Source organism: Delphinapterus leucas, chromosome 6, assembly GCF_059928025.1.
Source record: "Delphinapterus leucas isolate spDelLeu-1000000601 "Yukka" chromosome 6, BTC_Dleu_Yukka2, whole genome shotgun sequence".
NCBI lineage: Eukaryota > Metazoa > Chordata > Mammalia > Artiodactyla > Monodontidae > Delphinapterus > Delphinapterus leucas.
The window spans coordinates 71,852,339-71,875,395 of NC_143134.1; the positions used below are offsets into that span (position 1 = coordinate 71,852,339).

The 23,057-nt window shown below is 43.5% G+C and overlaps 1 protein-coding gene across 7 annotated transcripts in view; it reads right to left on the bottom strand.

Annotated features, from left to right (window-relative positions):
• Positions 1-4,549: 4,549 nt before the first annotated feature.
• Positions 4,550-23,057, bottom strand: part of VLDLR (very low density lipoprotein receptor) — a 32,046-nt gene continuing 13,538 nt past the window's right edge. The window contains exons 3-19 of one of the 7 annotated variants that reach the window (XM_022573588.3): positions 19,377-19,499; positions 17,866-17,988; positions 15,834-16,205; positions 15,609-15,731; positions 15,396-15,518; positions 14,842-14,961; positions 14,612-14,737; positions 13,934-14,105; positions 12,944-13,162; positions 11,086-11,204; positions 10,336-10,475; positions 9,872-10,013; positions 8,878-9,024; positions 7,576-7,659; positions 7,108-7,188; positions 6,097-6,266; positions 4,550-5,205 (exon numbers count right to left, since the gene is read on the bottom strand). In XM_022573588.3, the coding sequence (XP_022429296.1) occupies positions 5,170-5,205; positions 6,097-6,266; positions 7,108-7,188; positions 7,576-7,659; positions 8,878-9,024; positions 9,872-10,013; positions 10,336-10,475; positions 11,086-11,204; positions 12,944-13,162; positions 13,934-14,105; positions 14,612-14,737; positions 14,842-14,961; positions 15,396-15,518; positions 15,609-15,731; positions 15,834-16,205; positions 17,866-17,988; positions 19,377-19,499 (2,420 nt within the window). In that variant the 3' untranslated portion in view covers positions 4,550-5,169. The remainder of the gene's footprint in view (positions 5,206-6,096; positions 6,267-7,107; positions 7,189-7,575; positions 7,660-8,877; positions 9,025-9,871; positions 10,014-10,335; positions 10,476-11,085; positions 11,205-12,943; positions 13,163-13,933; positions 14,106-14,611; positions 14,738-14,841; positions 14,962-15,395; positions 15,519-15,608; positions 15,732-15,833; positions 16,206-17,865; positions 17,989-19,376; positions 19,500-23,057) is intronic. The other 6 variants (XM_089913254.1, XM_022573590.3, XM_022573589.3 and 3 more) reach the window with 6 other exon arrangements.

Here is a 23,057-nt window from a genome sequence, read left to right on the forward strand (position 1 = left end):
GTACGCTCTGGACTCCTGAGGCCTTACGTGCTCTTAAATCACATTTTGGTATCAGGTGACATTTTTAAAAGGGCAAGAGAGTTTTGTCAAAGCCAGTCATTTCGTTCAAAGAATTCTTCCCCCTCCTTGCGTATGTGTGAAATGTGAGCCATGCCCAGGTCTCAGGGGTAGATTCCAGAATACCTAAGATCCAGTCTTAGAGCTACAGCATCATCACTCCGTGGACTCAAGTTCCAGTTCCTTCTGTCTTCTTGGGCATGTATCTCCTTATAATAACCGTAAAATTTAAGATTTGTTGTGTTACAGCTTGTTTTCCTCAGTGTCTTCATACACAGGAATGATGTTGCATGTCTATAATTTCCTTTAGGGACTCTTTATCTTTCACTTTGCAATCCAGTAATCTACTGCTTCTGTGATGGCCAAGGAAAATAACTCTGGAACTTCTAGCATCTTGTAGGCACGGCACAGAGCTAATACACTTATTCTGTGCCAACCTGATGTGGAGGTGCTAGCGTTCCACCCCTTTGTGCCGCCATATTGGAAGTCAGCCATTGTGGGCATCTGAGAAACTGTGGAAGCAGTCTAAGGTCATTAGTAAAGGGAACTCAGCAAACATACAACGTGACATTCACCTTAACCTTTACACAGCACCGCCTCCTTTCCTGAGAGGAGATGCCAGTAAGCACATAGGGTTTGGAATCATTTGTTATTTGTAGCCTCAGTTTTCACATCTATAAAATGGAGGTAATACTTACCTATTCAGTTTGTTGTGAAGATCAAATAAAATACATGAGAGCATTTATTTAGCACATTATTAAACGTATGATGAGAAGTTAAGGGAGATTCAAAGTGCTTTGGCTGCTATCCAAAGCCTGTGCAGGCCCCCAAATATTTATTTCCACGTCTTAGGCAGTGAAGTCAAAAGGTTGAGGCAGAAACACACCTGCTCTGTTTCTAGGGTTCAAAGCATGTAATCCTTTAAGCCTTTTTATCTATATAAAAGGTACTCTTTCTACCTGAATTTCAGACTTCGATCTCATCAGATAGGTATAGTGGAAAACAGTTGGGACAAGGTCTAATGCGTGTTACACTCAATGAGTTAAGTTACCTGTAATTCTCACTGGGCAGGTCGCTTACTAGTTTCTAGACCGTGCCACCATAAATACAAGTAGAGGCATACCTTTGAGAGTGACATAGAGCAGTGACGTGTGCCTTGCACCCTCTAAATGCCAGATGCAGGGATGAGCTTTCGTGTGCTTTCTCACTGAATCCTTACCGTGTCATAGCAAGACAGTCCCCAGCACCTCTGTGTACAGAGTGGCTTAGTGACTTGCCCAAAGGTACCACATGCAAGGCTGACGCAGCATCCAGCGCCCTTAACCTCCTTGCTGCCAATCTGACTTTGCCCTTGAGCACAGTGAAGAAGAAAACTGTTTCTGATGTGCCATAGGGTCGCCCGCAGAGCCTGTACCTCCACCCTCAGCCTGCCTGCCTTCTGCCTCAGTGACTGTGGTGGGAAGGAGACTGACAGTGGGGCTGTTGGTCGGTGGTCCCGCTTCGTTCCTGTGTCTCAGATGAGCCGGGCTCAGAAACACTGAACGCATTTGGGGGACAGGACAGAGAGATGGGCCACTCCTGTGGGCTGTTTCTTAGTAGCTTATCCCTGGACCCCGACATTTCACATATAGGACCTCACCACTATCTCGCATTCAGCTTTTCATGTAAAAAGAAGGCTGATCACCCTTCCCATGAATTTATTTTGAGCTGGAAAGCTTCTATGCTTGATTTGAGAGAAATAAGTCCAAAAAATGCCATTGTTTAATCTTCAAATTTGTTCCTGCTGCATTTGGAAGATAGCTTTGAAGCCTTTTTCGACTTTTATGTATTCCTGAACTTCCACAGTTTAGGTCCACAATATGGCTGAAACATGGACATACAATTCTCAATTTTCCCAGAGTCAGGCTGAACACTTGACTATGAAACTGAGAGCCCAAAAATCAATGATAAAAACTAGCAGGTTGTATTCTTCATTCTCAGACCCAAGTTGTCGCAGCAAAAGTGTAGATGCTTTTTGAAAGTTTCCCCAGCATTAAAGCAAGGAGTCAAGCTTCTACTGGGTTCAAAATAATAAACTGCTTCCCAAGGTAAGAACTCTAGGAAATTACTCGTTGGGCTGCACGACACGGGAGTACACCCCATCAGAATCTTCTGGTTGGGTGTGAGGATACTTAAAAGGCAAACTTCTGTGGGAGGGAGACGCAAGAGGGAGGGGATGTGGGGATATATGTATGTGTATAGCTGATTCACTTTGATATACAGCAGAAACTAACACACCATTATAAAGCAATTATACTCCAATAAAGAGGTTTAAAAAAAAAACAACTTCTATTTAGGTCTCCCGTTTCTAAGTGTTAACTGAAGAGTTAGTCCTATAAATGCCCTATAGTTTTGCTATTGAAAGCCTGTCTTCTCATTTTTTGAGAAGGGCTATCAGACTTCCAAAGATATAAGGAACAGAGAAGCAGGTGTCGAAGTCGAAGTCTCCATCTTTTTGCCTTGTGTTCATCAAGAATTGAACACCATAGGTTCGGAAATGATACCAAGGCTTTAAAATAGCTATAAGAATGTTTTAAGAGAGCTGGTTGATCAACTGGGACTGTTTCTTGCCAAGTAGATAGCTTGTAAAGGCCATTTAAAAATTTGGACTCAAAGACTTGACTGGATTTCCTTACCAGAGGCCACAAACCTGTTTATTCATCTATCACTGGCTAGCAATGTAACTATTCTAATTTCCATAGAAATATCTAGTTACGTCATTTCTTCAGGTGAGTTTGTACCTTTTAAGTTAGCGTTTCTGTCCTTGGCTAAAAGAATGAGATGCTTTAGACTCTTGGAAGGTTGGAAATTGGGACCTAGAACCTGGAGGAACACACTAGGGACTGGAATCCAAGAGATGATGGAGAATCCGCTTGATTTTCTTCTTAGCAACTATGACTTTGGGTGTTAAGAGTTGATTAATACTGTATAATCCTTGTAATGGCGGAGGACACTGGTGTCTTTAAGCTTCCTAGGAGGGAATTCTGTATTGCTCCAAATGAATAAACCAGTCAGTGGGTTTTGTACCAGAGCAGGGTCAAAGTCCCAATCAACCAAATGGCCTTTAGAGTTTACATAAGATGAATGCTCACCTACTTATCAAATAGGCACTCCAGACACCTGACATCAGCAGGCCACATCCTGTTTAGTGTTATGACTACCTGAAGATGAAGTAACAGGTGGCCAGAAAAGTCCTACCTTCACAACTACGTCCTTTTGCTCTACATGTTTGACCTCCTCATCTCCCAGAAAAAAGGTTCACGCCTATTCTTTCTTTCACTTTCATCCATTTGACCAAAATCTCAAGAGGGTATCTATTAAACAAGATGACAGAAGCACCTTCTTCATCCAGGATTATTGATCTCTTTGCCTGAGCCACAAGCCACATGTCCACTGTCTTATTTATATTCCATATGAAGGTGTGCTCTGACTCATCCACTGATCCATTTAGCTACTCAAAACATCTTCTCTTCATGCTTTGGCTACTGCGCTGATCATTCAATTCATGAAGACTGCTGCACCTTCTGCAGTGGACTCTCACCTAGAGCATCTTCCCAGGGTTAAAGCGTTGTATCTTCCCTTGCTTGTTGGCTTCCTGTGGCTTTAGAGAAAGAAATGGCCAATCTGATGAAAAATTTATGCAAGCTCTGTGCTACTTTTTCTTCTACCCAAAGTTCTTATCTACTCTTCATATTACACGTTTCAAAAATTGTCCACAGAAGGAGTCCATCCTATGCCAGCCAGCCTGACAAATTAGATCACCTTACAGATTCTCCACGAAGTCACTTCAGAACAGTGGTTTTCAAATTTTAGTTCACATCAGAATCACCTGAAGGGCTTCTGAAAACACATATCCCTGGACCTTACCCTCAGAGTTTCTGATTCAGCAGGTCTGGGGTGGGGCCTGAGAATATGCATGTTTAACAAGTTCCCAGGTGATGCAGATGCTAACCTTACGTCCACTGAGAACCACTGCTTTAGACTGTTCAGGAATGGCATTTCTGCTTGTTACCTCCCTAGCTCTCCTCAGGGTTGACTGTCTAGGCGTGTAAAAGGAGGAAGTCCTTACCCATGCTTTGCAAGGCACTTGCCCTTGAACACTATATAATGATAGGACATGTAAAACAGAGACTTAAGTACAGAGAAGCAGAATTGACAGAAATCTTGGCATATGTTTCTGGATCAGGCAACAAATGAATGAGAATAGGAACTTTCCTCAAAGAAGAAGAGTTCCAGGTGCAGGTTAAGCTAGCTTCTTTTACAAAATAAATATTTGGGGAGGCAAGTATCAAGTGGTACCTCATCCTTTTAGCACTTGATTGTAAGAGAAACAAGTCAAATTGTAGGCTTCCTTATATAATACAATATCAAGATCTATAGCTCAAATATTTAGTTAGAATACCTGATACTCAGCTTGTTTATAGACGTTCATCCTAGAGGAATAGGCACAAACCATGGTTAAGCTGCTTGGTTTAATATTTTTAGCACTTGGAAAAAAAAATGTACAGTAGTCTGAATACTTAGTCTTTGCAAACCTCCACTGAGGTCAAAGATTTCATTCATACGTACAAAATTAGTTTACAAATTTTTTGGCGATTTCATCTTAGTAACCCGTTTTATCCTATTGCCATTGTCCCAACCATTGAAAAAGTTTACAATAATTTACATAGAAATATTTTCAAAGTGCTTAAGAATAGTGATTGTTCTCTGGGATATTTACAGATGGCCTATACAATGTATGTACAGGTGGTATACTCTATAGCACAGGTTTCATTGCTGGAATATGGCTTTCTAGGGAAAGTGCATATTTGGCCAGAGGTGGCAATACTGTCTAGAAATTCAAGGGTTACAGATACTTTTGGTAACCACATCCAAAGCTGAAGTAGAATGTGGACAGGAATATTTACACAAGTAATATAAAAATGGTTAAGTATACAAGCTTGATCCACGCAAAGATATTTCGATGTTCTTCCCAACTGGAGGAAGAAAGAGGCTTCAGCTGCTGGCTCGGTTACCATTCCGAAGTGGGTTATTACTGGTTTAGACCTCAGAGGTCACAACTTGTCTCAGAAGTCAAGCTAGATCATCGTCTGTGCTTACAACGGATATCTGTGGAAGAGAAAAAGCACGGAATGTGTCTGGTGATTCCCTCACTGGTGGTAGCAACTTCAGTCTCTAAAATGAACCTTGCTTTTGCGTTGGTCATCCAGAGACCAAAGGTGCACAGAAGGGAAGCCAGATCCCAGACAGTATCGAGTTGCATCACTAATGCATTTTAACTTGAATTCAACTCTAGCTACTTGGCAGAGAGAGAAAACAGTGTGACTAATTCTGCCTGTTCTACTTAATGATTTTAGCACCTGGAGAAAAATGTGAAAAGACACACGTGTGCCGTGAACTGACCACACTCTTGTTTCACCAGAGCTTGAGGGAGTGCTCAGCACTTGTTCTGTTCAGAGTTCTGTAAGTGAAGGCCATATACTCCACGTGAGTTTCAACTGAAGAACAAGTGACTGACTCTACTGTTGAAAGGGAAGCTAGCTCCACGAGGTGTAAGAGGTCGTTTGCAGGTATCTGGTCATTTTGGCTAAATGAATCTTCCTCAATACACTGACTTTAAGTCAACCCCCCTATCTATGATATGCTAATTTACTTTTAAGTATCCAGCAGGCAACTGATGGAACAGTTCAGAAAGGAGATACTTGGCTCCTAGATACATGCTAATGTTTACATGTAGTTTCTATAACCCAAAATATCTCAAATTGTATAGTGATGTCCTTAATTGACTTGTCATTCTGTTTGGGGCAGATACTTGTCAACTGACTGACTTAAGTTCTAACAGCCTAGACTGTCTAATCTCCAGGTAGTAGATGAAGTATTTGGTGGCTCCATGATTCTAATGGCTCTTTCTAGCCCAGGCAGCCATAGCTTGAGTTGTGGTCTCCTTTCCAAAAAGTCCTACTGTGAGTCATGGTACATAAAGACACAAAGCTGACTTACTGCTGGGTACGTGTGTCCGACAGAAGCACTGTGTCTACCAATGTCTATTGACAGGTCCTCTTCAGTGGTCTTCAAGTACACAGGATTGTCAAAGTTCATGCTTTTCATGTTCTTGTGTTGCCAGTTCCGCCACATCAAGTAGCCACCTACTGCTGCCATTGCTAAGAGCACTGAAAAAAAGTTAGAAGGTGACTAAACAAGGTCTAGTTTCAAAACATACGAAAAAGATCATGCTAAAGAATCCATGATAATCCGAGCTTTTAATTAATAAAAGCTTCACGTTTTAGGAATCTGGGATGACTAGAAGTTAGACTATAAATGGGCTGGGAGCTTAAAACAAGTTCAGACCAGAGGTTGTGTTATTCTATAGACTCTGGTGCTCAGCTCAGCACATCCATCCGGGCAAATGTGGAGTCCTGGGCCCCTCCCCAGGCTGGCTGAATTCGAACTGCGGAAGCTTCTGGAGGGCTCTTCAAGTGGTCCTCCTGGTTTGTTAGCCAAGCTTGGAATCCCATCATTTAGGATAAAGAGGCCATTTGGCATAGTGCTTTAGAATTCACACGCCCTAGAATAGCTTTAGAGCGTCTGAAAATTCTTAACTGTTTTTAATTTACCCTCTACAAGTTCTATAACTCCTCAAGAAATCATTTTAGCATTTGTGTAGCTCCTCTGTATGAAGTGTTATACATATTTCGAAGGGGAACAGAGCAGTGCTCTTCACTGGAAAGGACTTATTATGAAAGGGGATAAAGCCAGACGAACAGCTCTGAAGTAGAAAGCAGTAAGCACCATTCATCACTGCCGGTCGCTGTGCTAAGGATACCACTGTACAGAAGGCTGTGGACTCTGAAATCAGTGTGCCGGGCTGGTGAGGGGAGCAAGGGTAATTCAGTGTCACGAGTGCTATGACAGTACAAGGGGCCATGGGAAGGGTATCTCTAGATGAGCTAGAAATACCCATCGGGTATTTAAGAAGTTCCTTGGATCCAGATATGTGGGGAATCTACTTACAGAGGGGAAGGATGGCCCAGGCAGCAGAAGTCCCTTTTGGGGGAACACTGACCTCCGATACTGCTGTGGTCACATTGATCTCTACAGGGGAATAAAAGGAATCAGTTTAGAAGGATCTGAATTCAGACTTAGAAATTCAACCACCTGGTAGAGAGAGCCTCATGCCCTTTTGCATCCATCACTGATGTTCAATATCTATTACAGTCGTGTACCAAGAATAACCGGTCTAGAAGTATTTGTGAGTCTCATGCTATAATAGCCGTTTCACTAACAGCTGTCCCAGAGAAATCTTAATGAGTCAGGTCAGGCTAAGGGTTGCAGGTTCTAAGTCTTTGGAGTTTAAATATAGGTTGCCAATTAGGGGCAGAACGAGTAGTTAAAGGCTGCATTAATGATTTAAGGAACAGGTAGGTACAAAGAGTGTGGCTGTTAGCTGAGATGAACAGTTTGCAGAACGGAACCCAATACCTCCAGGAGCTAGTCCACTAGTTGGTGACATTTCTGTCGTGTTGGTATCTTTTGTCTCACTGTAAGTCACAGTAGTTGCAGTACCTGAATTATAAAACCAAGAACCAGGTCAATGCCAAGGTTCCAGAGTGGCTATAGCCGTTTAGCCCAGACAAGCCATGCGATGGGTTATTTGAACGCTGCGGGAAATTGACAAACCACTGCCAAACCAAGCTGCAGGGTGGGTGTGCCATAACCAAGGGAAACAGCAGCAAAACCAGAGAGACACTGGGGTCTTCGGGCAGAGTCGCAAGCATCTGGAATTAGACAATTCAAAAGGACCGACGGCCTCACTTAAGGACCCCTCTAAGCAAAGTCCCAGGCTCCTGGAAGCTGCAAGAAATGCTCTCAAAACCAGACCACCAGGCATACCAGTCTTCCTGCCTAATTGTCTGATAACTGCTTTCTCAGTAAACAGAGCTAGTCCCCGTAGGGACTCAGTATCACGCTAATAAAAACCTCACAATATGAGATCCTCGCTCACAACCCGCGGGTTTAATTTGCCGGTTAATCAAAAGCTAAGAACAGGAGACTAAAATGCACGTTTCGTTTAAGTAGGAGTTTAAGATAATGTCACCCACGGGGGCCAGAAGGTTTCCTGTAACCACGGCCTTTTTTTTTTTTTTGGCTGCGATGGGTCTTCCTGCTCTCTAGTTGCGGTGAGTGGGGGCCACTCTTCATTGTGGTGTGCGGGCTTCTTACTGCGGTGGCTTCTCTTATTGCGGAGCACGGGCTCTAGGCGTGCAGGCTTCAGTAGTTGTGGCATGCGGGCTCAGTACTTGTGGCTCGTGGGCTCTAGAGCCCAGGCTCAGTAGTTGTGGCACACAGGCTTAGTTGCTCTGTGGCATGTGGGATCTTCCCGGACCAGGGATCGAACCCATGACCCCTGCATTGGCAGGCGGATTCTTAACCACTGAACCACCAGGGAAGTCCCCCAAGGCCTTTTTTAAGACTAATTTCAGGCCTCTCTCTTTGGAGGAAAATGTTAAGACTTTGTTTAATTATCTGCAAGTTGGCTGGCTCAGTGCTGTAATTGGTATAAATCAGCATAGTCACCTGTAGACTCATCTAATGTTGAAATGAGTTAGTCCTGAAGTAGTGATGTGAACTCCTGGCATGCAACAGTAGCAGATATGTTCTCCAATCTATTCCAAGAGTGAGTTAAAACAGAATTCTTAAAATCCAGGCTAGTTTCTGTAGCTAGTGTTTTAGTCTAATGCCTGTTGTATGTCCTGCTTGTGTTTGAAAAGTAAAAAGCCTTACTTTGGCATTCTCGGCCATTGTCCTCTAGACTGTAGCCATTGGGACAGGAACAGGTATATTTTGGAGAGTGGTCATTAATCTGTGGGGCTGGCAGGCAGAGGTATTCACATCCTCCATTCTCCATGTCTTCTTTGCACCAGTTTTTACCTGTTCAGAAAGAAAAGTCCTTTAAAATGGGTCTTCCAGTGCCTGCTGTACATAAGCTTTGGTTCTAGGTGCTGAAGACGTGACTCCTTGTCTCCAAGGAGCCTAAACTCGTATACTCTGTCAAACCCTAAAGTTAAACCAATACCAGTGAAGGATAAATGTAAGGGTACAGGCAGCGTGCTCTAAGGACAGCAAAGTGCCACAGAAACTTCTTGGAAGTAGGACAAGAGTTATGCCGTAAACAGATGGGTGGTGAGGGAAGAGGTGGGGAAAGGAGATGGGTGACCGGACCTGGCCTCACTATTGGTCCAAAGCTTACAAACTGGCTAGTCTGAGGCTCAGAGGAAGGAGAGAAGCATGCTCTGCGGCTTTGCCTCACTCCCACAACACAGAAGGAACCCAGCTATGGGGAGGTTTAAGGGTTTCATTTGGGTAGAACCAGTCAAGTATTCTGAGCAGGAGACCATAGTGTTTGAGGAAGCACACAATTCCATATACGACGTGCCATAGTGGGGAGGGAGGAAAAGGCTGTGGCATAAAAGCGACTTTGGAGGCTAGTGCAACAGTCCTAGCAAGAAGGAATGAATGCCAAGGAGATATGGAAGGGACTGAAATAAAAGACAGAACACTGATGGTTGGGAGGGCAGCTAAGAGATGAAGTTCTCAAGCTCTTTGACTGGGAAGTCAGAATAAAATAAACCGAGCACCAGGTTTGAGGGAGGGTCCAGGAGGGGAAAGTTCCATTGTAGAGCAAGCTGGGTTGCTAGGGAGCTACAGATACCCAGGGGCACTGTGTCATGCTGCTACCCTGAAAGTAGCCACGAGGGGCTCTGCTTCCCCACAGTACCTGATGGCTGTACAAGTGCATGATAGACGATGATGTCTTGGGCATCGTTAAGGTTGTTAACTAGAGTGGCCAGCTCCGATCCAGTGAATTTATTGGCGCCGTAGACGGCTTCATTTTCCCCATCTATCCAGTAGACACGATCCTAAAACAGAACCCCCATTTTAGTATGTACGTGTAGGATTAACACGAGTCAGTATCTAAGGTCATTATTATTTACTGGCAATTTAATGGACCAAGTTTATTTAAAGCTGGTCTGGGACATCGGATGTAAAACTCTGAGAGAAGCACGAGTTCAGGTTTCTTAAAATGCTATGAGGAATCAGTACGTCATTTGTCCCAGGTTTTAGGTGAACGCAGTTTCTCAAGTCATGCCCCTCTGTCCTTCCCTCCTTCCCCGGTTCCTTCTCCCCAAGGTGCTACAGTAACTCAGAGGTATACACTTAGATGTGAGACACACGTCTTACCTCAAATATTGTGAGCGCGAGGGGATGAGCTAGGAATTCCAGAGACTTTAGGACCACCCTGCGATCTTGGCCGTTCAAGTCCACACTGGATAACATGTGCAATTTGGAATCCAGCCAATAGAGGCGGCCCTTTATGAGGTCTGGGTAGGAGAAGAATGGTCACTGTATAAGAAGTCAGTACTGCCCTGCTTCCATTTAAAATAGCTAAGGAATCCAATACTCTACTTTCACGGTTCCTTCTCCAGCAGGGGCTGTTAACAGGGTCCCACCAACCTTGTGAAGCAGCATGCAGAATCTGTACCCGCATTCATTTGGGGGGACTCAAGGGGTACCTGAGATTGTCAAAGTAACTGACTTAAGAAGTGTTAGTGACGTTATAGAAGTATTAAAAGAGGTGAGCATTTTGTTGCTCTCCCCTTAGGAGCCAGAAGAAAACTGTTATGAGTCTGCAATTCAGGAAATGCTGCGGCACCTAGGCCAGGAGTATGTAGGATGAGAGTTCACAAGGCCCAAGATTCACCTAACGCGTGTCACATGTTAGCTCCAAATGGATAGAAAAGCTAGTAATTATGGAGCATGTCATCTGTTAAGTCCACCATTCCACTTGTACTGTTCGGTTCCTCTCATCCTAAGTCCCTGCTAAAGAAGGCACCATGAGAGTTGTCTGCTGTAGTCCAGAATTAACTATGGAGATGAGTTAAAACTCTGCAGACAGTCGAATCGTGGTCGAGGAAGGAAGAACATACATACCAAGTGTAATTCCGTTAGGCCACTGAATGTCCGCTGTCACCAGCGCCCGTCTGTCAAATCCATTCATTCCGGCTTTTTCGATTTTAGCTGGTTCACCCCAGTCTGACCAGTAAACAAAGCTGGGAAGAATTAAATTAGAAATAAGCCTTGGTGGTTTAGAAGGAATAAAGTTGCAGCTTGAGACAGACATTTTCAAAGAGTGAGCAGAAAACTCTAGGGTACAAATTGTGCCACTTAAGGGTCTAAATTATGTTCTGGGTAAACAGAAGTTAACACTGAATCTACAAGCTCATTATTAACTATATTAAACTATATAAGTCTGATATTTAAATTTCAGCCCAAAGTCACAGGTTATATATTTCCTGTATAAAAGGCCAATTCTTTCAGTGGAGTAAAAGATGAATATCTGTTAAGTTTTACAGTAGGGGCGGGCTGACTGTGTCCTAGTGAGGCTTCATGGGGGCCAACTGTGATTACTACAGCCTTAGTCAAATTCCTTTTTTTTTAAAATTATTTTTATTGGAGTATAGTTGCCTTACAATGTTGGGTTAGTTTCTGCTATAACACAAAGCGGGTCAGCTATGTGTATACATACATCCCCTCTTTTTTGGATTTCCTTCCCATTTAGGTCACCACAGAGCACTGAGTAGAGTTCCCTGAGCTATACAGTAGGTTCTCATTAGTAATCTATTTTATACATAGTAGTGTATATATGTCAATCCCAATCTCCCAATTCATCCCCTCCCTTTTCCCCCCTTGGTATCCATATGTTTGTTCTCTACATCTGTGTGTCTATTTCTGCTTTGCAAATAGTTCATCTGTACCATTTTTCTAGATTCCACATATAAGCAATATTATATGATATTTGTTTTTCTCTTTCTGGCTTGCTTCACTCTGTATGACAGTCTCTAGGTCCATCCACTTCTCTGCAAATGTCACTATTTCATTCCTTTTTATGGCTGAGTAATATTCCATTGTATATATGTACCACATATTCTTTATAGTCAAATTCCTAACAGCTGCTTTTCTATATTATTTAGGGGCAGTTTGGGGGAAGTCCTCAGTGAAATGTTTCTAGAGACGTCTGTTTATTTCCACTGGACTTTCAGACAACTTGCACATTTAGATGAAAGCCTAGAGGTAATGTGGTTACCAAAATCCTTACAACTCATGCTACTACTTAGGTTGGATCATCCAGAGCTGACCTGATAAAGTGTTCAGACAGAAATTAAAAATCATTTGCATAGCGACACAAACTTATCTATGAAACAGACTCACAGACATAGAGAACAGACTTGCGGTTGCCAAGGGGAAGCGGGGGTGAGGGAAGGATAGATTGGGAGTTTGGGGTTATCAGATGCAAACTATTACACATAGAATGGATAAACAACAAGGTCCTACTGTATAGCATAGAGAGCTATATTCAATATCCTGTGATAAACCGTAATGGAAAAGAATATGAAAAAGAATGTATATATGTATAACTGAGTCACTTTGCTGTACAGCAGTAATTAACACAACACTGTAAATCAACTATACTTCAATCAAAAAAAATCACTTGCATAGAAGCTGGGTGGGCATAAGGGTTTAGATACAGCTTTTGGTGTACCTCAAATCAGAAATGTTGTTCCACTAATGTGAACCAGCAGTCATCTGCTCAGGGAGGGCCTGTCGTATAGATGAGGCCATTCCCGGGTTGCTCAACCGTGGCACCACTGACATCTTGGACTGGATGATTCTTTGTTGTGGGGAGCTGCTAAGTCTTGGGATTTAAGTACTGCTTTAGGCATGAGGAAAGCTCCTGACCTATGCAGATAGCATCCGAAAGGCTACGTGACGAAAAACACAGAATACAAACCCAGACAACGGGTCCACAGCTATGGAGGCAGGCTCTCGCAAGTCAGAGTTAAACAGGAACTTCCTCTTGGTTCCATCTAGGGTAGCTACTGAAATAGTCTTAGAAGCCGCATCAGTCCAGTAGATGGTCTTGTACACCCAATCAACAGCAATGGCTGCAGGATTATAGACATTGTCGATCATTTTAACATGTCTACCAACCTTGTCATCAACTGAGGCACTGAAACAGAATAGGTCACAAGAAATTTAAGAGTTTGACACCATCGGAGCCTGGAGAATGGACTTTCTGCTCACAAAATGGTCAACAACTTTGTTCGGAAAGAACTCTAGCGAACCCCATAGCTCAGCTCACCACTCAAATTATGTAACCATTTTGCTTACTGATCCTAAACAATACTGTAGGTTATCTCGTTGTTGGTCTGTACTCTACATGCAAGAACACCACACTTCTAAGTGAAGCTATACTGATTCTAAACAATACTGTAGGTTATCTCATTGTTGGTCTGTACTCTACATGCAAGAACACCACACTTCTAAGTGAAGCTATACTGATTCTAAACAATACTGTAGGTTATCTCGTTGTTGCTCTGTACTCTACATGCAAGAACACCACACTTCTAAGTGAAGCTATTTGTTTCAGTAACCATCATCCGAGTTTCTATAGTTGCCGTTAAGAAAAAGCTATCACTACCATTTCTATTTGTGGCAACTATGCACAGTTCTCAACTAACTGGAGAGAAAGGGGGGAAAATTGGAAAAATTAAGATGTTGTCTGTTATAATCTTATAGTTGTAGCCATCTTTTATTTTATAGGCGATTGTTAGTTTCTAATGAGGAACTGACAGTAATTTAATAAAGAATCAGTGTTTAGAATTATTATTCCCAACTAGTTAGATGCTAGATTGGAGCAAGACACAAGAGAAATTCCTCCAAACCTTCCCAAAGGCCAGTGACAGTGACTTAGGTGAAGACACCAAGAACTGAAAGTTACCTGAAGATGGCCTTTTGGCTTAGATCAGCCCAGAATAGTTTCTGAGCAGCAATGTCAGCATCGAGAGCCACAGTGTTTCTTAGCTGTTCAACTAGTTGGATATATTCTTTCCTCTCCAAGCCAATCTTCCTGATGTCTCGTCTATTAGTGAAGATCAGACTTGGCTCTTTGCCTGCAAGACAGGAGTCAGGTTAATTTAGTTTCGCTGTAAGAAGGCAACATCCTTCCAAGTCCCCTCCTCCCAACAGAGGAGCACTTAAAAAGTGAGGGCACTGCTGAACACCTCAGGAGTACTCTTGCTGAAGCCCATGCCCTGGGACCTGCAAGCACTTCAGCACGTCCTACGGTTTAAGAAGACAGCCCTGGAGTCACAGCATTCAGTAAGAGGGCGGCTGATGTTAAGTTACGCATTTGAATTATTTGAATCGCACTCGAGTTCTGGAAGCAGAGAGTAAGTAGATATTCAAGGTACCATATGCAAAAGGAACTGACCAAGGCAGGAGTCTGGGGCAACAATTTGCTATTTAACCTATGATATTGCACCGTGAGTTCAGTACCATTGCTCTCAAGTACTTTTTAAATTTTATATTTCGTTTGACTGTTGTAGTCACTGGCTGTACCTTTCATAATCACGTACTCAGAAAGGTACCAGAGCAACACCAGTCCAAGTCCATTTACCTACTGCCTTGCACACGCCAGTGGCAAGATCCATTTGATAGCCACGACTACATTCACACTTGTAACCGCCTTTTAAGTTGATACAAATTTGACTGCAGATTCCCGGATTTTGGCATTCGTCAATATCTAGGAGGGAAATTAGAGTTAGTCTTGCTGTTCCTAGATAACCTACGGAGATCTACAGACCTTTCCCATCCCCCCCGGGGCTTGGGCTCTGTTCTTCGACTCACCTCCACAGGTTTTCCTGTCTATCAGTTCAAACCCAGCTGCACAGTCACATTCGTAGCCTATAACTAGGTCTTTGCAGATATGGGAGCATCCGCCATTATTAACCAAGCATTCATTTACATCTGAAATCAAAAGGCAGTAGAGTAACTCAACACTCAAATTGATATTTGTCCTATTAACATTTAAAATCCAGGCTGTTTATCTAGATAGTCTGGTCAAGCCCATGATTTTTCTAAGATCTAATAATCCGTCTTATAGATATGCATCTCAGCGTGTATTGGGGGAAGAGTAAACCCAATCTCCTTGGCATGTTACCAGTTAGTTAAGCAGTATTTAGTCAAGTTTCTCTATTGCTGATTGGTTACCTTGAAGGGGGTGAAACTAGGAACTACTTTGTCACTACTTCTAAGTCATAAAATTTCACTTTGAAGCCCAACAACTGAACCTAGTTCATCAAAGTAGTTTACCCAGGCATTAGGCAGGCTCCAAACCGCATTAGCTCTGCCGGGTCTAATTAACCTTCCCAAATCTGTCCTCAAGCAACCCCTTCACTTACGACATTCTTTCAGGGGCTCATCACTCCAGTCCCTGCAGTCCTGCTCCTGGTTACACACTTTACTGATATCTATGCATTCCCCGCTTCTGCACTTGAATTTCCCGGGGCCCAAGCACTGATTGACTACAAAGAGAAACACAGAAGAGACATTCCATTCGTGGGTCTGATCAGAGCAGTCCTTTGACTAACACCCCACACCTAGGGACCCTTTACCATTTTTGCAGTTGACTTCATCAGAACCGTCGACACAGTCTCGGATGCCGTTGCACTGCCTGCTTCTGTGGATGCAGCTACCATCCTCGCACTCAAACTGGTCAGGTTGGCAGGTTCGGGAAGCTACAGCGGGAGGGAACGGCAGGGGATGAAGCCAGCCAAAGCGTCCCTGGTTGACACGTGGGAGAGAACCGAACGTGCCACACTGATAGGAAAGCTACTTACGACAGTTGACCTCGTCGCTGCCATCCTTGCAATCAGGATCCCCGTCACATCGCCACTTCTTGTGGATGCACTCGCCAGAGCCGCACTGGATCTCGCTGGCTGGGCACTTGGTGTGGATCACTGGCTGGCGGCCGCACTGCTCGAGGGACTCATCCGACTGGTCCGAGCAGTCTGCGTCGTCATCGCACACCCAGCTGATGGGGATGCAGGAGGAGGTGCTGCACTGGAACTCGTGGGCCCCGCAGGTGGGTGGGGTGCAGTCAAGCTCGTCGCTGCCGTCGCTACAGTCATCCTGGCCATTGCACACGAAATTCCTGGAGATGCAGCGGCCACTGGAGCAAGTGAACTCATCAGGGCTGCACGTTACATTGCCTATTGAGAGAGAGGACGCCCCACTGAAAATGCATCCAGACCTGTCCTTTCAAGCATCTTGTCCCAAAATCTAACATGCAGATCATGGATCATGAATCCAAGCTTTCTTGCCTAACTTAAAAGCTAAAGTCAGATTATATCAATAGGCAGTTCCCAGAATACTAGGAAACAGTCTTACCATGTAAGAGATGCTAGGACATTTGAATAAGAAGAGAAATGTAGGACGGAGAGAAGAGTTGAAGACTAGAAGTTAATTTGAGATGAGATGCATCTTAAAGGGACAGTGATTAATAACTTAAACTGTCACAAGAGACTTCATTGGGGAAGGCAGACATGAGTTATCTTTAAATGGATATACTGCTCATCAGGCCAGGCCACATATCATGAGATGAGATTATCATGCATCAGGTATATAAGCAAACATTCACTCATAATAAGCATTATGACACCATCACCAAAAAGTAGCCCCCATGTATTATAACACCATACACGGTTCCTTCTCTTTTGGTCCTTCCAACCAGGATCAGGAATAACAGGTCTTCAATACTTTCAAGTTTTAGAAAGTCACTTCTGGGGCTAGAACCGCAATCTAGCAGCCAGGTGCAATAATAACGATAAGCTAGTCAGACTAGCCAGTTTGTACTTTGACTCAAATTCCTGCCAAATTAATTAAGGTCAATAATTGGTGGTAATTGGGGTGGAGACCACGACTCTCTTGGGAAGCAAAGTCTGGATTTCAGAGGGAAACGTGGCAGCGCCACAGCTTACCAATCCATAAAGCTCAGTTCTAGGATTAAATGCCAAAACTCATTGGACTAGGTGCAGTGGTAATGACCTCAGGAGGTGACTTCTACGCGCAAGACTGGTGTTTCGACTACAAGTACCGTCAGCTCATTGTACACTTACTGCATCAAGAGGCCTGTGCTTGTCAGTCTCAGGAGGCCCTATAAAAAGGGCGGTAGCTTGAAAGAACATTCAATGCAATGTTTGTTTAACCTAGAGATTTTCCCAGGGCCTCACCTTTAACATTGAGCATTTTATTACATATTTTCCAAGAGCAGAAACATGAAAGGCTAGGAAACAGAGTTAGCTTTTACAGGCAGGAACTGTGAGATAGGAGACAAAGGTACCACCGGTTGGGTAGAGTTATCTTTGGGTATCTGCCAGCAAGATGTTAATTCCTACTTCTGTGCCAGTTTAACTTTTGGAAAGGTTAAAAGAAAAACTAGTTTGGGGACTGAGAAATGCTTGTGTGAGACTCCAGTAGTTTATTCCACTAAGCAGATCCAATTTTCGACCTAGGATGTGTTCGGGGGCCCTAGTCCCTTTCTAGCTTGATTGAGCCCAAGTGAGGAAGGCCCACGAGTTACTGTCCTGGCTGAGACAAGAGTCCACAAAATTGCGGCTTCACTGAGCTACTTCTACATGGAAGTGCCTCGGATGACTTACCTTCTTATTTCTATTTGCCTAGAAGAAACACCCAAGCAAGCAGTGGTCAGTTACCATGCGAACTTCTCTCAGAGTTTGAGGGCATTTAAGAAGGACAAGTAGTAGAGCAGGGAGTGAGGTCATTAAAAGGCAAGTCAACTGCACCTTCATGCCCACCCTTCTTTGAGCAAAAGGGTCTTTGGGATAAGCCACTCAACACTGATCTTCTTACCACAGTTTTCTTCATCTTCTCCACTGTCACAATCATTTTCACCATCACATCTCCAGGACACTGGGATACACTGAGTGGAACGGGCGCCACAGCTGATTTCACTTATGCGGCATGTTCTCATATCTGTTGATGATATACAGTCTCAAAAGAGCCTCCAAACTCGTGAGTGCAAAGCTGCTGCTCCTGTGCTGTCTGGAAGTGGTGGCATCTGTAACTCAGTGGCCGGGCACACGGGGGAAATTCGACTTACTAGCTGAAGCCTGGGCAGATCCTTCGACAGCTCCATGTCTTGGAAGCCATGCCAACCTAGGCTACCTGGCAGTCCACCGGAGAGCCTTGACCGTGCTACTCCGTCAAGGTTCCGCGGTGTGCGCAGTCCTGGCTTTTGTTTCACTTGGCGTGGTTATGTTCATTGGCTGGCCTGCTCCTTGACCATTATTTATCTGCTGGGTATCAAGTGACAGACCCAGATACTGGCAACCTAATCCCAACTTCATTAAAAGCCAGATGCTCTATCACCTATGAAGCCTTCCTTTGCCTGGATTCCTTCACAGGCCTCCTTCACAACCTCTTTTCCACGGACATCTTGCAAAGTAGGGACACCCCCTAATTCTTGACTTTATGGGGTCATCCCCCACTAAAACTTGGGCTGAATCTTCACGGAACCTGTCTTCACCTATGGTAACTCACCTCCCTTGGCCAATGCTCATACAACTTCCCTTACTTCTTGCCTGGAAAACTGAAATGAACACACATCCCTTCCTTTCTGCTTGATTCCAGACCTAAACTTTGTTCATGTTAGACTTCCACTTTTAGTGCTTTAACAGGCCTCTACTGCCTTAAAAGGAACACCGAGACTTTCTTCACCAGGACATGCAAATGATTCTAATTTAACTGTCCCAAATCATCTTCCTCTATCATCTCATAGACTTTTTCCTGAATATCAGCCTGAGGATACACACGTATTTGCATACCTATGAAGTTTCTCTTATTTAAGAACAAGCTGTAAGCTCCCTACTTTAATAACTTTACGTTACATGTTTCTTAAGAATTGCTCTATCATCCTATTTCTAGTCACCTTACCCCTTCAGTAACAGATTTTTTTTCACAACGTGAGAAGCTGTGCATCTAAAAGCTTACGCTTGGCCCACGGGGGGACCCTCACATCTTGACTTAGCTTCCAGGACCAGAGTGCCATCCACTCTGAGTCATTATCATCAAACATTTGAAATCTATGCACCTAGTCAAGGAGTTCTTGAAATCTTCTGGCTTCAGTCTTAAATGTTCAATAGTGAAGCTACCCAAGAGAACGTCAGTCTTGTTAGACTAGGAAGAACATTCTTTATGTTTTTAAAGATTGGCTGTTAATGATTTGACTGACCTCGGAGTCAACTGGCCTAACTTTAAGGGAGGCCAAGGAAAACTAATCAAGTTTTAGATTATACAATACTTAGAGCTATGAGACACGGAACAGCTTGGAAAAGTTCAAGTCCAAAGCAAGTCACACTCACGGCACTGCTCTGGGCTTTCATCAGAACCATCTTCGCAGTCGGGATCCCCATCACACTGCCATCGGTTGGGAACACACTGACCATTGTTGCACACAAAGTCAGACTCGGCACACGTCTTCTTCACTACGAAAGTTGATTTGCAGGGTTAAAGTTGAAGTCACTCACCCAAGAGCCCTACATTCCCACTGGGGGTACAACTGCATTTTGATGTGTTTTACTCTAAAAAATAAATCTGAGTCAGTTAGCACTCAACTGCCAATATCCCGGAGAATCTTAGAAAAAAAAAAATTTGTTTTTTTTCCCTCTTTTTCCTCAGAGGAGGAAGGTGATCATTTGAGAGACTTAGAGGACACTGAGGTGAAGGGATCCCTTATAATGAACTTCTTGCCTGCTTGATAATGTTGAGATTAAGTAATAATTTTGTTCTTTTCACGCATTTCTTCCAAGTCATTCAAGTTTAACAGTCAAACGACTGGATCATAGTATAACTGTTCTAGCGGCATCTCGTAACAACACATGGATTTAGTGCAGAGGCAGAAGACCCAGCTCCAGTACTGAATACTGTCACCCCTACAGGTCTATTGGGGCAGAGGAACCCACTGGGTAAGAAATAGAGAAAGCGCAAACCTGAGTATAAGAGAGGTTGTATTTAGCATCCGAAGGGTGGGCTCACATCAACCAGCTAAAAGTCACTGAGCCTGCTATGGAAGCTGCCAGCACCCGTAACTGACTACCAGACTTAAATAGCCTAAGACAAGGTATCAGTTCTGCTACTAATTCTTACTTGGGCAGCCTTTTCTCCTCAATTAGGGAGACCATGCGCTCTGTTGTCCAAATTGACACAATCTCAGTAGAAGGGGGACAGTGTTAATTTTCCCAGGAAGATAAGCGTTGACCAGGACTGTGCTAAGCAAAGCAGGCAGCTTGGTCATCCTACCTGCGAGGAAGTGAGGGAGTAAGAAGGGGCTTGACAAGGAGCCACATCGGGTATTCTAGGGTCATCCTCAGATTATATTCTTCTTTGCCCATGTGCCTATACTTTCTACTTGAATTTCCAGTTTCAAACATTCTTCTCTAACGAATATTCTGTAATCGGAAATCAGCTAAAAGCCAACAATTTGCTGAAAAGATGAAAGGGACCACCTCAGGTCAGGGGTTTAAGCCAGGTACAGCACTCAGAGTTCAGAGTGTAGTAAACCAGACAGCCGCTCTGGGTTAGCCTCAGATATTGTTAATGGGGAGACAGTGATTATAGTCAATTTCTAGAACTCAAGATGGGATGATCAATTATGATGATCTGAAAAGGATTATTTACCTCCTAAAATTGTGTAGCCAAGGGAACATGAAAGGCCATATTACTTTCTAGATTCATACCTGCTTCTAAAATCACCGAAATACTCAAACGCCAGTGTTAACAGTTTAAGTGATATCCAAGGCCCATCTTCTCCTGAGCATGTAGGAAGGTGCCAGAGGGTCTCAGAGTCAGTTATTGTAATTCACCCTGTGATACTCTTCAGAAGTTGCAAAAGAGAGAGTACGGAATGGTTGTAAAGAGACCTCATGAATTTAAGAAGTATAAGATGTTACAGGGATAGAAAAGACTGGTTATACTACAAAGTGAACAAGATACACAGGGTCAGATAGATTGCTAGGGTTCCTCTCTCTCCATTCTGAGCACAGACTGGGAGGGTAAAGATAGGCTGTTTGAACTGGGCCTTGAGAGATGGATAGAAATTTAGATGTGCCACCGGGGAAGAGAACTACCAGTTCCATTCTTGGGGTATCCGAGTCACTGATGTATCAGTTCAGCCTAACACTTGTAGAAGAGTGAGTTACTAGGACTGATGGAATATGGCTTGCAGAATCCAAGCTGAAGTTGACTAAATATGCTAGTTGACATGCTTGAAAGAAAAGGCCCTGCTGAAATTGTAACCAAGTTCAACATCAAGAGGTTGGACAGGAAAAACAGGAATTGGCTTTGGAAGTTTTAAGTAATTGTGTAGCTTTTCCCTTCCATGGAGGAACATCTCAAAATAAGCATTCAGAGCTTCCCCGAGCAAAGCTCCCACTTTCCTTCTCTACCTTCATATCTGAGAGGCAGAGACAAATTCTGGCCAAGAATATATTTACTTTTTCCCACTTTGCATGATCTTGATTGTAGGTACATCTACCTCCTTGCCTCTTCCAAACCTTCCTGTTACGTGGCTAGAATCGATTTATGCAGAGACTATTTTAGGGAAAGCCAGCGATGACCCCTACAATGACTCAGGTTAGTTTCTACTGAGGTAGTCAAACGGTAAAGTAAGACTTCACACCATGGAGAGAATAATTACTCTCTTAAAAAAAAAACAAAAAGAAATGGGTTTTGCCAAATATAGTTTAGCACAGAAGAAGAATGGCTACTCACACCAAGAGAACAGTGGACAAGAGTGAGGTCCTTTAGTGCGAAAATTAGTGAGAGAATTATATCACCCCGGTAACCCAGAAAGAGCATGGAACTTGATATCTTGTAGAATAGATTAAAATTTTAGTGTTAGGATGCAAATGATATAAATGTGTCACATTGGAGAACTATTCTTGGTCCTGAGACTGGAGATAAGCTTCTTTTCTGATATTGCAGCATGGGTTTACTCTGCTTCCAAATGAGCTGCTAATTTACATATTGGCATGCAGACATCCATGATGCTGCTCTGAGAGCTCAAGCACAGGACTGTCTGCCAGTATGTTTATACTATAGCAGTTTAGTAATGATGCATGAAGAAGGAGGTAAGGGCATAACAAGATGGCAGTTGGTGAAATCTACACTTAGCTTCTATTTTTCTTCTGGATTTTTAGTTTGTATAGTGGACATCTTTATGTAACGTCTTTTATTTTTATTTATTTATTTTTTTGATTTTTTTTTTACATCTTTATTGGAGTATAATTGCTTTACAACGGTGTGTTAGTTCCTGCTTTACAACAAAATGAATCAGTTATATATATACATATGTTCCCATAGCTCTTCCCTCTTGCGTCTCCCTCCCTCCCACCCTCCCTATCCCACCCCTCCAGGCGGTCACAAAGCACCGAGCTGATCTCCCTGTGCTATGCTCCCTGTGCTATGCGGCTGCTTCCCACTAGCTATCTACCTTATTATGTAACGTCTTTTAAAAGGCAAATGGCAATGTTATCACCGACATTCATGAACAACCTTATTTCAAGAGTTTTACAACACAGAACAAAGGGATCATAAAGCAAACTTCAGCATGTATTCAAGGTACCTAAATGCCATCTTGACATGTAGTTCTCAGCTGTCCTGGCTTAATGAGAGGTTATATAGGTTGCAAAGACAGGCATTTCTCATAATCTTTTTTTTTTTTTTATAAATTTATTTATTTTTGGCTGTGTTGGGTCTTTGTTGCTGCGTGCGGGCTTTCTCTAGTTGCGGTGAGCGGGAGCTACTCTTCGTGGTGGTGCGCGGGCTTCTCATTGCGGTGGCTTCTCTCGTTGTGGACCACGGGCTCTAGGCGCTCAGGCTTCAGTAGTTGTGGCTCGCGGGCTCTAGAGCGCAGCCTCAGTAGTTGTGGCGCACGGACTTAGTTGCTCCGTGGCATGTGGGATCTTCCCGGACCAGGGCTCAAACCCGTGTCCCCTGCATTGGCAGGCGGATTCTTAACCACTGCGCCACCAGGGAAGCCCTCA